This window comes from Micropterus dolomieu, linkage group LG17 (assembly GCF_021292245.1).
Source record: "Micropterus dolomieu isolate WLL.071019.BEF.003 ecotype Adirondacks linkage group LG17, ASM2129224v1, whole genome shotgun sequence".
NCBI lineage: Eukaryota > Metazoa > Chordata > Actinopteri > Centrarchiformes > Centrarchidae > Micropterus > Micropterus dolomieu.
In genome coordinates this window covers 30550443-30565167 of record NC_060166.1, presented here as the reverse complement: position 1 = coordinate 30565167, position 14725 = coordinate 30550443, and the positions used below count along the sequence as shown (strand labels likewise).

General features: G+C 41.8%; 1 protein-coding gene across 1 annotated transcript in view; it reads left to right on the top strand.

Moving 5' to 3' along the window:
• The window catches only part of LOC123986463 (protocadherin-16-like), an 82354-nt gene that overhangs the window by 55613 nt on the left and 12016 nt on the right, over positions 1 to 14725 (top strand). Inside the window, exons 3-10 of the mRNA XM_046074729.1 lie at positions 5147 to 5335; positions 6027 to 6258; positions 6441 to 6677; positions 7064 to 8092; positions 9089 to 9276; positions 9366 to 9462; positions 9939 to 10096; positions 11510 to 12356. Of these exons, the coding sequence (XP_045930685.1) occupies positions 5147 to 5335; positions 6027 to 6258; positions 6441 to 6677; positions 7064 to 8092; positions 9089 to 9276; positions 9366 to 9462; positions 9939 to 10096; positions 11510 to 12356 (2977 nt within the window). The remainder of the gene's footprint in view (positions 1 to 5146; positions 5336 to 6026; positions 6259 to 6440; positions 6678 to 7063; positions 8093 to 9088; positions 9277 to 9365; positions 9463 to 9938; positions 10097 to 11509; positions 12357 to 14725) is intronic.

Here is a 14725-nt window from a genome sequence, read left to right as displayed (position 1 = left end):
ACTATACACACACACACACACACACACACACACAGACACACACAAATCCAGAAAACCTTTCTGTATATTCTTTCTCCTGCCGCAAACACTTCTGACCAATAAGCGGAGTGAACATTCTCACTGTCACGATCCCCCTAGTCTCGAACCCTTTGCCCAGGCCCTTGGTAATAAACATCCTGAATTTGCTTTTTGCCTCTGGTCTGCTTCTGGGTTCTCTTTAAGAAATCCTGACAGTAGACCGGAGACAGAGAGCAGTTCAGGATGTTTATTACAGGGAACAATGGGTGGATGGTAAGCAGGTTTAGAGAGGGTGGTGGGCAGGCAGGGAACTTGAGCTGACGTCCGGGAGGCGGGTGCTGACGGGCAGGCAGAGTGGCAAGGGTTGGGTCCAGGGATCACAGAAACGATGGCTGGTGTAGATGACTGGAGACGGAGAGAAACAAGATTAACAAGGATCAGAAAGACAGACTAACTCAACTAAGCAAGTTACTTGAAGTTTGGCTGGTGCAAGTGCATACACAAATGACACAACGATGTGGCAGCGAAAGGATGGTTGGAGGCAGTATAAGAAGGCTGAGGAGATTGATTGATGAAGAGCAGGTGAGTGATCAGGGATGGGGAGCAGTGTGAGAGTGAGTGAACCAGATCCGAGGACACGCCTCCTCTCGCCGACTGTGCAGGGAAAAGGAGGGAGAACACAGACAAACACAAAAAAACGAAACACACCAAGCATCCCGCAAACAAAGGGGAAAAAAAAAAAAAGTCATGCATACATATACCAAGGGTTCGAGACTAGGGGGATCGTGACACTCACATGGTTTGTAGTGATGCATTTTGGTTTGCTTGCATTTTTCTCTGTGTGAAAAGAAACCGAACCAAGGGGAAAACACTCAAAGTTTACAAACTCATCAACTGATTGAGACCAGAGCAAACAAACTATAGGTGTGAAAATGTCCTTAAGCATTTAAAACCCATCTCTGTTGCATGCCAACTGGCCAATTTGTCACATATGGTCTTTTAAGTAACAGCACTCTTCAAGTAAGATAAAAGCAGGCTCCGTCATAAATGTGAGTTTAAGAGATTTAGAAATCTGAACATTTCTTTATTCCACGAAGTTGCAGAGTTCAATTTGGGCCAGAGTCACAGAAGCCACTGCTGCATGCTCATCTGTGCTTGGTTTATTTGCAAAAAGGTCTTGGTGAATACAAAGAAGATTTTGGTATAATCAGAGTGCAGAATGAAGTTGGACTTGCTCTTTTGCTCCACAGAAATCACGAGACTGTGATGAGCAATGACTTTATTCCCAGTGTTTGTGCGTTTGGCTCTTTGCTTATGCATCTAAGGTACAGTGAAAGGACGTGTGCATGCAGAGTTTGATTAATGTGTGTGATAATTTCCCAGTTGGCAAACATTTATATGTGCACTCCGTTATTTGTGGCCTATTTGGATTGGCTGGTTTCACTGAGGACTACACGAGACAGATTTGTTTGACTGGGCACTCTAAAATAAGGGGAGCATGATTAAAAACTACATCGCCTTCATCTCACCCCTTGTTGGCCTCAATGGTTTCGGCTCTACATCATTCATTTACTCACAGGTTTTTGCACTAGTTCTTTCCACACTGGAGCTTTTTTGCATGGCTGCACAATGAAGATGGATAGAAAAGCAGTAGCTTGGGCAAATAAGGTCACACTGATAGTAGGTGTTTGCATTATCCACAAACATGTAAGAACAAGGACTAGAAAGCCACAGTGGTCAATCATATACTTGTATGACAATTCTAATTGGCCTATTGAGAAATTCAACTCTAAAATTAGAAAGCACCCAAATCCCGGGCTTGTTCTTTTCCAGGATTGGCTTTCCCTCAGACCACAGAGTGAGGACATTAGATGGGCCAGAACACTTTGGAGCATCCAAAAGCCTCAGGAAGATTATTCCATTTGAACATATTATACATAAACATACAAAGGCATGTTCTCTCATGTGAATCCCGTTCCCTTGATTGGACAGTCAGTCAGTCAGAAAGACTCCTCTGGAAAGCTGCTGGAATCTGATGGGAGAACCACAAAGTGCCCCAGTTATCTTTGGATTCCCCCAGCTTGTTTTACTAAGGAGTTGGCCAAACGTTGCCTTTCCCCTGCTGATAAGACAGCTCCCATCATGCCTCACTCATACACACAGAGTGCAGGGAGAATACTGCTGGCTGCTGCTGATGATCTAAGATTACTCCTGCTTTTGAACTTTAATCCAATAGAAATAGTGAGTTTGCATAATACCTATACATTACAGTGGAAAGACTAAAAAGTCAGTGGGAAACAGAAAGATAGGCCTCTTGTATCCATGTCAAGATGGATACTACAAAGTGGTTTCTCCTCCCTGCAGGGTGGAGAATTCCTACTGGCACATCTTAAATGACTTACTTGGTTAAAAATATTTCCTTTTCCTCAGAATTTACAGTATGCCCATATTGAGGAGTTAGTAACGGTTATATACTCACTGCATACGAGTACATATTTAGACATTTTTAATAAAAAGACAAGTGTAGACATGCTTTGTCAAAGTATTGAAATGAATGATGGATGACTTCTTACTGTGACATATTTGCTAAAGCATTACGCAACATCCCAAGCAAGCTTAAATCTTTATTCAAGACTTTGTGAGAATTTCTGTTGAGATTTACACTTCCTGTGTTATTGATTTATCTTAATCTTTGATGCCAGAGGCCACATTTTGTAATGTTATCCTTATCTCTTAGGGTTCATGGTTTGAGGTTTGACTAATTGTCCTGCTCATATTTCATTTGCATATGGCCTCATATGTCATTTTATATGGTTGGCTGGCAAATTATAAACTTCTGGACAGACAAGTCTGCAATCCAAGAAGATGACATGCTGCTATTAACTTAGAAACTGAGAGTGGAATTGAAATTGCAGTCTCTGCAGATTCCAAAATAGACGGATTGCTTCAGGCATTCTACATACAGTGGTAAGGATTTATGCAAATATGATTGTGTGGTTTATTATCTTACAGTATATTTCCCAAAAAGCAATACACTTAATTCATGGAACATATTGTTCTCAGGTTTTCAAACCACATATTGCACCAAATATCCTCAGTGTATCCTGAAGTGTAATTATTAAAGCACCGGATCCTGTAAATTAATTCATGGCTTACACATCAGTCCCCTGTCTCTTCTGAATTTGTTCTTAACAGAAAAGCTCAATAAATTCAAATTCAAATTCAAATTAGCTTTATTGGCATGAATGTAACAACAACATTGCCAAAGCATCATACATACAACATAAGAACAATCACCCCCATCAGTATCTCTGTAGCACACTACACATTGCTCAAGTTTTTGAACTCACAATTATATGCGAATTGTGTGTTCAGTGTGAACACACCAGTAACTTTTACTGTGTATGATTATAGATTCATAGAGTCAAAAGAGCTCCAACTTCCAACCCAACAAAAGTAACTTTCATTTTTTTTTTAATTTCTTTCTTTGTCATTTTTTCTTTCATTTTTAAAATGTTCGTATCATAAATATAAATGTAGGCTTTTTAGATGTCATTTTTTTATGAACTGTATGTGGGTGTACTTTGTAAAAAAAGTTTTTACAGATGGCTGTGGCTAAAATGGAAAAGCAACAATTTGAGTCTCCTCAAATAGCTTGTACATTCAATGCCTGCCACGTTTGGGTCAATCGCAAGAGGGAAAATATTTTCCTACAGATCTGTTTGTAGCATATCTGCTGGCTTTTTTAATAGTTTTTTTTCTTACAAGTTACATGGGGTATTGGTAAAATGCTCCATCAACTTTCCCTCCAGTTGACACTCATCACACAAAGATGCATATAAAGTTGTGGGGTTGTTATAACTTACTTATGCTCCAGCAAAATTACAAAATATTACAGTAAGCTGCAGCCTCCATGCGTTAAAAGATGTAGTAGGTTTCTTGTATTGCTCTTGGTTTCTCTTTTCCTTATGTGGTTTATTATTCTTCGATTTGGCTTGCAGCCCTGCCAGCTTTACAACTCCCTCACTCCTACACACCACTCACCCTCTGTCAGTAGTTACAGTCAAGAGTGTGGGGCATGCTCTCTGCTGAGTCCCCCATCTGCCATCTGCTCAGGAAAGAGATGGAGCCTGAATTACCACAGCCAAACCTTCATCACCTCGAATGAATGATTTCCATCCACTCACTCTCATACCAATGCCATCTTTAAAAATGTCAACTTTTGATGATAAGCATGGCTTGCCTTATTTTTCTTGGCAATGTTCCTGATGACTACTCCTTCTTACACATAGGAGGCTCCTTGCTGCTGAGTGTTAGAGCACCAGAGCATGAATCAAGCTCCTATTTTCCTCCAATTAGGGTTTTCCTTAAAAGATCCATTTATAAAAGATGGAAGGAAGGAGAATTCTAATCAACTTGTGAGGTTTAACCCTACAGTAATCTCTCGCAAACTGCAATCCAGAGCCAACACTTGCAAACAATTATATTGCTGGTACCTAGGGGCTCGATCTGATTGGTCTATTTGCCTTGCGTTGTCTTGGGAGATCCTGTAGTAATTGAGTCGGCTCCCTGGCTGATGGCTTGTGTGCTGCCTTTATAGCTCCAGCGGTTCCAGTTTCTGTAGATGTGCGGCGTTATTAAAACCAGACCGCAAGTGGGACATTACATTAGGTTATAATGCGCTGCACTGAAGCATACTGTGTGGTATCCCACTGTTCCCCAGCCATGTCTGTCACTGTCCTTTGCAGACAGACGCCACTCCTGTGGCAGGCAGTTTTTCCCTGCTGGCAGCCCTCCCAAAGCCTGTGGAAGTCATCCTCCTTCATTCCCTCAGAGCACCTTTTTGCCAAAGGGTCTGTTTGGCTCATGCTCTGCCTCAGATAAACAACAAAGACTGGGTCCAAAGATGCTTACAAAGGGCACCTGGTATGGTGCTCTTGTTTCAGTTTGTGGATTGCTATAACTCTTATATCCCTTTAATAGAATTTAGATTTGATCTGCTGTTGTTTTAGTGTGATATTATTAATGAGTATGGAATGATAAGATAGTTCCCTTCTAACCTAATAAATTTTATATTTAAAGCACAGTGTAGGAATGTTTAACTAATAGCATGTTTTCTTCTCTGTAGGTGACTGCAACAGATGCAGACGGCGGCTCCTTTGGCTCCATTACCTACTCGCTTGGTTCTGGCATTAACAGCGCTGTTCCCTCTCAGTTCACCATTGGCAAGGAGACTGGCCAGATCTGCACTAGTATTGCACTAGACAGAGATCAAGGGCCGGCCAGCTTCGACTTTACTGTTACTGCAGTGGATGGGGTGAGCCACCGCATTTTGAAATCATGCTTAATATGAATCTGTTGAGCCACAGAGTAATCCTATAAACACAGCAGCCGTGTTTTTCATACAGACAGGAGAGCAAAGACATGGCCAACTGTGCAGAAAAACTTTGATTTGAGCAGCAAGTAAAAAATAAAAACTTAAATGACTCTCCATGGCAGGCTTACTCAAAAGTATATCCTGTTCACTCAATGCCAAATAATACTTAAAAAATGAAAGGTTTAAAATGAAAGAAATGACTGCAGCCATGTTAAAGCAATCAGATGGAGAAATGCCAACTGTCAGGCAGTAATATTTTAACAAGTTGGACTGCCCCCTCCCTTGTTTTTCCCACCTGGTCCAAATGAAAAGGCTGCATTGTATTTTTTGCAAATGAAAAGCCTATGAAACAGATTGTTTGGTTGTGGCCCTCTCACTCGCCACGGGTCATGACATATTGCTATTTTCTGAGGGAAACAATCTGTATCTGTGGTATCAATCTGTATCCCTGCATGAACCTGCTGGGACTATATTTTAGAGGCTACGCTACACATCAAAATTTTTACAGGGTTACTGCTGATTTTTACTTGCATCATTAATATGGCCTAAATGCTGCTTTCAGGTGTGTTTTTCTGTTCATGATTTAATATATGTGGAGGTATAACAAAAGAGCGTTTTGTTTCTTCTGCAGGGTGGACTGAGTTCAGTAGCCTATGTGAGGATAGATCTGGTTGACATTAATGATAACAGACCCGCCTTCTACCCAGTCAGCTATGCTGTCAGTTTGAGCACGCAGAGTGCTCCTGGGACATCTGTTGTCAGAGTGACAGCCTATGACCAAGACTCAGGCGAGAATGGCAGAATTACATACAAAACAGTACCCGGAGGGGCCTCTCCTTACTTTACTCTCAACAAAGACACAGGTTGGCACAAGTACTTTTCCATTTCTTGCATAAGCTTTACTGTATTTTCAAGTTTTCAGTTATTTAGGGAGCTGATTGATTTTGTTTTAAAATTTATTCCTGCACTTTTATCAAGTTATTTATAATGTTCTATAATGAGAAAATAGACTTTTTGAACCCTATCTGCTGCTTTGTTTTTGTAGGTGTGATCTCCCTCTCCCGGTCCGTCTATGGAAAGGCCAACTCTGTCATTCCCATGGTCATCTCTGCTCAGGATGGTGGTGGTCTGGTTGCCCTTGTCAATGCCAGAGTCAACATTAGCGTGGTCGCGGGGCTGGTAGCACCACCTGTTTTTGAACAGACTCAATACTACTTTACTGTATCAGAGGACGTCTTGCGGGGGACAGTCGTAGGCATCGTCCAGGCAAGCAGTAAGACAGGTGGGGACCACAAACTCTTCACTCACTTGCTCACTTACTCACTGTCACCCAAATTTGAGTCCCACAGTCCCCCATATTGAAGTTAAATATACATTTATCAGTCACACTGGATAACACTGAAAGTACTTTCTTTTCTGCTCCCTATGTGACTTGTACAAATAGGCGTTGGGCCACTATACACACCTAACTCTGAAATAACATCATTCAAAAGATTCCATTTCACAACTTTGTTTATAATTTGTTTTCTGAGTTTTTAGAGCTCTGTTACAAGCATGAAAATTGAAAAATGACATATTTGGAGTATACTGTTTCTTCAGTGCTTTTAGTGTAGCCTCCTGGCCCGGGTTGACCTGTCTCTGGTTTTTGTCATCTTTCTCTCTTTCCAGGCACCTCTAGAGATATCTCTTACACCATCAGTGCTGGGGACCCTGCAGGCTACTTTACAGTGGATCCTGACACTGGGGCCCTAAGGACCAGTCTGCCCCTGGATCATGAAGCCCAGTCAACTCTGGACTTGGAGGTGCAGGCCCGCAGTGGCAACCCCCCTGCCTTTGGCCAGACCCGTGTCCACATTACCATTGCAGACATCAACGATAACCCGCCTGTTTTTATGCCCTCGTCCTCGGAGTCCCTGCTGCTGCCAGAGCATACAGAAATGGGCACAGTGGTGTATCGGGTCCAAGCTGAGGACAGAGACTCTGGAGGCAATGGACAACTCACCTTTGATCTTTCTTCTCCAAGTGGAATCCAAAGGACATTCACCATAGATCGCAACAGTGGAGAGATACGATTGGTAGGGAGCCTCAACTATGAGAGTACCCCTCGTTATGACCTCCAGGTGATTGCCAAGGATAGTGGAGTACCCCAGCTTAGTGCCACCTTCATGCTTGTGGTTCATGTCCAGGCAGAAAATGACCAGGGGCCTGTGTTTGATACCCTCACCTACCGTGTGGAGTTAAAAGAAGGGACTTCGATAAACACACGCTTCCTGCAGGTCAGGGCTCTCAACAGAGAAACCTCTGGCTCAGGCTACTTCAGTCCCCTGGCATATTACCTACGTCCAGACGGAGATGCGGCAGGGTTTGGCATTGCTGCAGACAGTGGCTGGCTATTTGTGAAGAGTGCCCTAGACAGAGAAGTCAAGGACATGTATCTTCTAACAGTGCTGGCTAGCCAAGGTCATGGACACTTGAAAAAGACGGGCAGTGCCACAGTGCGGATATCGGTGACTGATGAAAATGACAACTCTCCTCGTCTGACACAGGAGAGGGTTTTCATGGCTGTGAGAGAAAACGTACCTGCAGGAACAGGCTTTGGTCACGTATCTGCTACAGACCGAGACAGTGGCCACAATGGACGTCTCAGCTACCGCTTCCTGCACCCTGTCCGCCACTTCCAGATAAACTCCCACACAGGTTAATTGAGGTGTTATGTACTAAGATTAATCACAGCAACAGTAACAGCTAGTCTGTTGGATTAGAGTGTTAAAATGTGTATTGCTTAGGTTGACTTCATTAGTCAACTAAATTAAATGTGTATTTATGCAAAAGAAAAACTGCAGATGTAAAGATGTCTTTGGAGATGTTGAAGAGATAGATGCTTAAAGAACAGAGCAGGCAAGGACAAAAAAGAAGTTGGCTAAGCATTTAGTGTCATGCTTTAATAAAGCTGCTGTTGACACAGGAGCTATCACGAGAAACGAAAGGCTGCACTTCTGATATTATACATTAATGTTGAATTTTAGAATATTTAGAATATTTCCCATATTCTTCTAGACTATGGGGGATATTTGCCTTACCTGACCCAAAAATCAAAATGCTCAGTTTTATTTCATCTATTATATTTTTCTGTATATTGATGTAAAACTAAAACTAAACTGAAATAAATTACATTCTTTTCTACATGAGCTCAAAGATCCTGAAAAACAAACTATCTTCATTCCACTAGAAATATTTTTTATTAGGTCTCATCAAAAATATTTAATTATTTATTTTAAAAAATGTTTAGTCAACTCACTAAGTCATCTCTAAAAGACAAGAGACTACAGTTGCCTCGTCCCCACTATCATAAATTAGTCAGATGATGTTGACAGCAGCACTGTGTCTTGCTGGGCTCTAATTGGCCTGCTGGGCCTGTTAGTTTGTGGGTGGAGACTCAGACTCATTTGTGATCAGTTTCTGGCTTGGTTATAAGACTCTACAGCATCTGCTAACCTTCCAGAATTCCTCTATTTGTGTGTGTGAGAGAGAGTGTGTGCATATGTTCACGTACATCTGCACGCTGTGCATGTCTATTACTTGTATGTCATTGATCAAAGCCTGCTGACTCTTCAAGTCTCTCATCATTATTCTAGTGCTCTGGAGCAGTGCCGCTGCATAAAATCCCTCTCATCCACCCACTTCTCTCCCCAGGTGAGATCAGTACAAGGACTACTCTAGACAGAGAGCAGCAGTCTAGTTACCAGCTGGTGGTGGTGGTTCAAGACGGAGGTTCGCCCCCTCGTAGCGCCACAGGAACAGCCTTCATCACTGTCCTGGATGACAATGACAATGACCCCACTTTCACTCATAGCCAGCCAGGCAAAAACTTCATCATACAGGTGAAGGCACAAGACCAGAAACACAGACAAGAAGAACATTAAATGTCTTTCATGTCTTTGGTGATATCTATTTGTTTTTTAACCCATAGGTGACAGAAGGTCAGTCCTCTGGGGCTTTACTGGGCACGCTACAAGCCAAAGACCCTGATGAAGGGGAGAATGGCACAATATTCTACTCTTTGTCAGGTACAGTGCCTGCAGGAAGTAAAAAGAGTACTGATCTTTGCAAAATAATTATTGAAAGATTTATTATATGTATGTAAATGTGCTACATGTAGTGGTATAAAATAAGTGATAGTACTCAGTCAGGGTGTTATGACCTGACCTGGAGCTAAAGGAAGCGGTTAACAAACGGCTAACAAAGAATATTTTTATTAATCAAATTAAGCCAAATCAGACCAAATTAATAATACCATAATAATATATAATAATAAATCTACTAAACATGGGGTGTGGAAATATGTGGTGTGCAAGGTGTATGAGTGGTAGTGATGGGTGTGTGTGTTGTTAGGTGCACAACAAAACACGCAGACAAACTTTGACCAACATAGCCAAACATGGTTCAATGCTCGCAAAATGCTACTACTAACTTGTTGGGTTTGTGTGTTTTGCTCTCCCATGTACATTGTCTCCAGTTAAAGTTTGAACTCCGTCTCTCCCAGGTCCCAGGGCTGAGCGTTTCTTTTTGGACCCAAACACTGGGGAGCTGCGTTCATCATCCCCTCTCAGCCACTCAGAGCGGGCTGAGTATACTCTGACAGTGACAGCCACTGACAGAGGACTGCCCCCTCGCAGCACCTCCTGCTCCCTCACCATTCAGGTCAGACTCTCACTGGAGCCCGGCCAGCATAAACACCCTCACTACTCGCCTATTTAATATCAAAGAATAGAGTTGGGTCTGAGAAGGATACATGTCTCTGGGCCCCTCAGACTAGCTGCAGACATATCAGCCTCACTTCTGACAAGAGTCCCTCCCATTCCCTCCCTTTTCTTCCCCTGTGACTTTTCAAAAGGGAAATTTCTATCTGAAATGGAAAAGTGGGTTTGAATCAAATACTCCCAGCTGCCTAGTGATCAGGGCCAGCTGTAGACTGCTCTGATCAAGGTCATACTCACTGACTTCAACACTTTTCTAATACAGTAGCCCTTTTTGCAATGAGCGGCATGGCTGTATACTCACGTAAAACACAGCATTAAAGGTAATTCAGTTAATATTTAATATAGAACAGAAAATGGACACAATGGAAGAACCCTGGAAGGAATGTAGATTTGTAGGTTCCAGGAAAATAGAGTTGCCATATAAACAGCTCCAGTAAGTGCCAGTTCAGTTTTCCTCCTTTCCAACAACAAAAGAAATGAAAGTCATAATTATTAGTTAATTGGATTAAACAGTGGAGTGTTGTTCTTGTCCAGTGACGCATTTCTGTAATTTCCTTTAATCATCTTTTCAGACCGATTTTCTAAATCCATCAACGATAGGATGGGACTATACCAATTTATTTCTGGAACACTCCTTTTCTATCTAATGTGGAACCAATTTACAGCTTGTCATGTAAGATTTCACAAAAAACACAGCATGTTTTTTGAGTGCCTACTTACTGTGGGAAATGTGCTGTAGGGTGCAGTGCTGAGTATCTACACTGAACAAAATTACAGAACACTGTCAGTAATAGTGCTGAAAATTTGATCAAGATAACCTCTTCCTTCCCCTTTTACAGCTGCTTACATTTGTGCATGCTTGTCTCAAAGAAAAAAATATGTTTTATTAAAATGATGTCTTGTGTGTCACTTATGGTGCTCTTTTCATATGAATAAGAGAAGTAATAATGTTGTAGTCTTTGAAGACACTTGAACTGCTCATCAAAGGAAGTGTAAAGCTATACACAGACGGGAATATGTTCCAGTGCTAAAATCAAACCCTCTCACAATTTTCTCCTCTGATTGTGTTACTTTTATCATCTATTATTTTTCTTGGCAGCGATGTGAGTATCAGATTAAATGAGAAAAAAAGTTTAGCAGCCGTGTTATTCAAGTCTATAAAACCCTCTTGTAACTGTGAGTGAAGTGGACAAAATATGCTTTTTCTTTGACCAAAATCCTTGAAATATTTCTATTCTTTGTATTGAAAATTGTAAACTTAAGTTGCCACTGGGCATCTAAATGAAGCATTAGATCCACTGTCATGTTGCTCTCTCCTCAAATACTTTACTGACAGTGTTTTTCTTCATTGCAGGTTCTCAGCACTAACAGACCTACTTCTAAGACCAATTCCCTCTCCATATCCTTAAACTCTGTGGAAGAGGCCAAGCCTGGTTCTGTTATTGGCTCAGTCCGCCTCCGTAACAGAGAAACCATAGAGGAAGGGGAGGTGACCTACATGGTGGTGGGGGGTACAGACCAACATGGGACCTTTGTTGTGGATCATCTGACCGGAGACGTGTACCTGGCTCGTCCTCTTGACTATGAACGAGACTCACGCTACACTCTGCAGATTGAGGTGGATGACTTCTCTCATGCCCCTCCTAGCAGCATCCTGGTCCATCTGGTCATTGATGTAGAGGACAGCAACGACCACGCCCCTCAATTTCCTGAGGACCCCATCACCATCGTCATTTCTGAGAGCATGGAACCCGGCTCATCTGTCTATACTTTCCAGGCCACAGATAAGGATGGCAGTGGGCCCAACAGTGAGCTGAGGTACTCCATTCTCCACCAGTGGCCAAACAACCCTGGCCTACTAACCCTCAACCCCTCCACTGGGGTTCTCTCCTTGAGCCATGAGCTGGACCATGAGGTCACCTCCAACCTGATACTGGTTGTAAAGGCAACAGACTCTGCCCTCGATGCGAGCCAGAGGCGCTGGGATTCTGTCACGGCGAGGGTATATGTAACCGATGAGAACGACAATCCACCTGTGTTCAGCTCACCAACTGCTGTCAGTGTGATGGAGGACCAAGCGGTGGGCTTTGTGGCACTGTATGTCATGGCCAGAGATGCAGACCAAGGGGAGAATGGCAGAGTGACCTACAGCATCCAGTCAGGCAACAGTGGAGGAACATTTAGCCTCAATCCTAACACTGGTGAGTCCACCAAGGAGGACTTAGCAAATCATCTCTCTATGTCCTGGAGAGAAGATTTTTTTTTTTTATCTCATTCAATGATGTGAAAAAAGTTTGCCTCTCTGCAACCTATGGCCAATTCAGAAGTCCATCACTCTATATTTTTCAAATATGCTAAATCAATTAACATCTTTATCTCCACAAGTCTTCATTCAAATGCTATCAAAAGTGACACAGACATTCTCTAGATGGTAGATGTGACGGACCACCATCACTACGGTTGAGTATGCGCTGTGACTGAAATACTAAAAAGCCTGGCTCTTTGGCGTTGTGGTCAAGTTGCATGTTTGGTACCCTGTAGATCCGGGTGGGGAGACTGCTCTTGTCTTTCCTTTACAGTAGATATGTTGCAAGGCACAAAACAAGGCATCAAGGTCGGGAGGTGGATTGATTGCACAGCTGTGTTACACGCTGGAGACCAGTATGTATATCATCATGCCCAACAATTAGTATTATATACAAAAATATTTGACTTTTTTTTATTTTATGTACCAAATTGTAGATGTCATGCAAAGATGTAGATCTTTCTATAGACAAACCTATCCATATAAGCAACAGCAATTTGCACCTGGATGTATTCCCTGCCATTTTGAGTTTGTCCTTTTAAGACTACTCCTCCTACAAATTTTGAGCAATCATAAATAATAAGTCAATATTATATCAAAATTGGCTTAAGCTCTTTAATCAAAGTTGTGTTTGGATGCTAGGTTAGAGCATCGCTGAGCAGTCCTGAGATTATCTCAGCACCACAAATGCAAAAAGTTTAAATCTCGAAATAGGCTGCATGGATTCATACAAAATTTGGTTTGCATAACCTAGGGTCATGACTCAGTTGATGCATAAAATTTGGTATTGATTGTGTAAAGTTGACGTGGCTAATTACAACAAATGTAAGCATTTCACATTCCAAACTTCAAAAATATAAAATAAAAATTACCCATATGTCCTAGAGAGCTGATTTTCTTTCAGCACATCCGCTGACGTGTTTCTAAATATGTTAAATCAATTAACATCTATATCTCTACAAGTCTTCATTCAAATGCTATCAAACGTGACACAGACATTCTCTAGAAAGTAGATGTAGTGTTTCAAATAGTGTTCAGATCAGTAAAATGCTGAGCCTATGAGTTGGCCAGCTGAGTTATTTGTGCTCTGTGTGCACAATATTTTCCTTTTTTTGTTTTGTTGTTCAATTGTTGGATTGGTGGCTGGTGGATGGCAAATTTCACCCACTACTCATGCACAAATAATAATAATAGTAATAATAATATTAATAATAATAACGAGCAGCTAATAAAAATTGATTTTGTAGTATAGACTAAGAAGCAGTACATACTGTTGAAGTGAGTAAGGTAGTTTGAGTGAAATTGCATCAGCTGGGGAGTGACATGTTCCATGACAACAAGGCTCTTAACCTGTGTGGAGAATGGTATGATGGCTTCAGCGATGGGGAGTAAACAGATATTATTTTTTGAGAGTGTAGATTTAGAACCGATGAGCAGTAGCTTAGTCTTAGTACTGTTGAGTTTTAGGTAGTTGTTTGTCATCCATATCTGTATATCATGGAGAAAGGCAGGTACTGGAGAACTTGGCTTAGCGTCCAAATAAAGCTGTGTATCATCAACATAACAGTGCATATGGATACTATTGTCCCGGAAGATACTGCGAGGGAGAGGGAGGAGGTAAATAATACACAGAAGTGGTCCCAACGCTGAACCTTGCAGTACTCCGTCATGAACTTTGGAGCATTCTGAATTTGTACAAAACGTGTCCTATCTTCCTGCAAGGTAGGAGGCAAACCAGTCATACACAATGCCCCTAATTCCAATGCTAGCCAGATGGTCCATGAGGAGCTGATGTGATTCTGTATCAAAGGCTGCAGTGAGATCCAGGAGGATGAGGATAGAGAGTAGATCAGAATCAGCTGTGTAGAGGAGGTTGTTGCCGATCTTAATCAGGGCAGTTTCTGTGCTGTGTTTGGTCAAAAGCCAGATTGGAATTGTTCAAGGAGATTATTATTATCAAGGTAGATCTGTAGTTGAGATCCAACTACACTCTCAAGAATTTTGGACATGAATGGTAAGATGGAAATAGGCCTGTAGTTGGTCTGATTATGGCAACTTTCAGTGAATAGGGAACTGACAAGGCTATCCTTGTCCTTGTCCTGTGTTTTAACCACAGAGATTGCATATGTGGTTCTGGTAAGGAAGAAGGCAATATAAATATTACACATGTTAGCATCAGATATCAACATTTTCATCAGCAGATGACTGAATCAATTTAAGGTATCAGGAAAGGTCTTCCAATCTCGGACAGCCAGTTGTTTACTT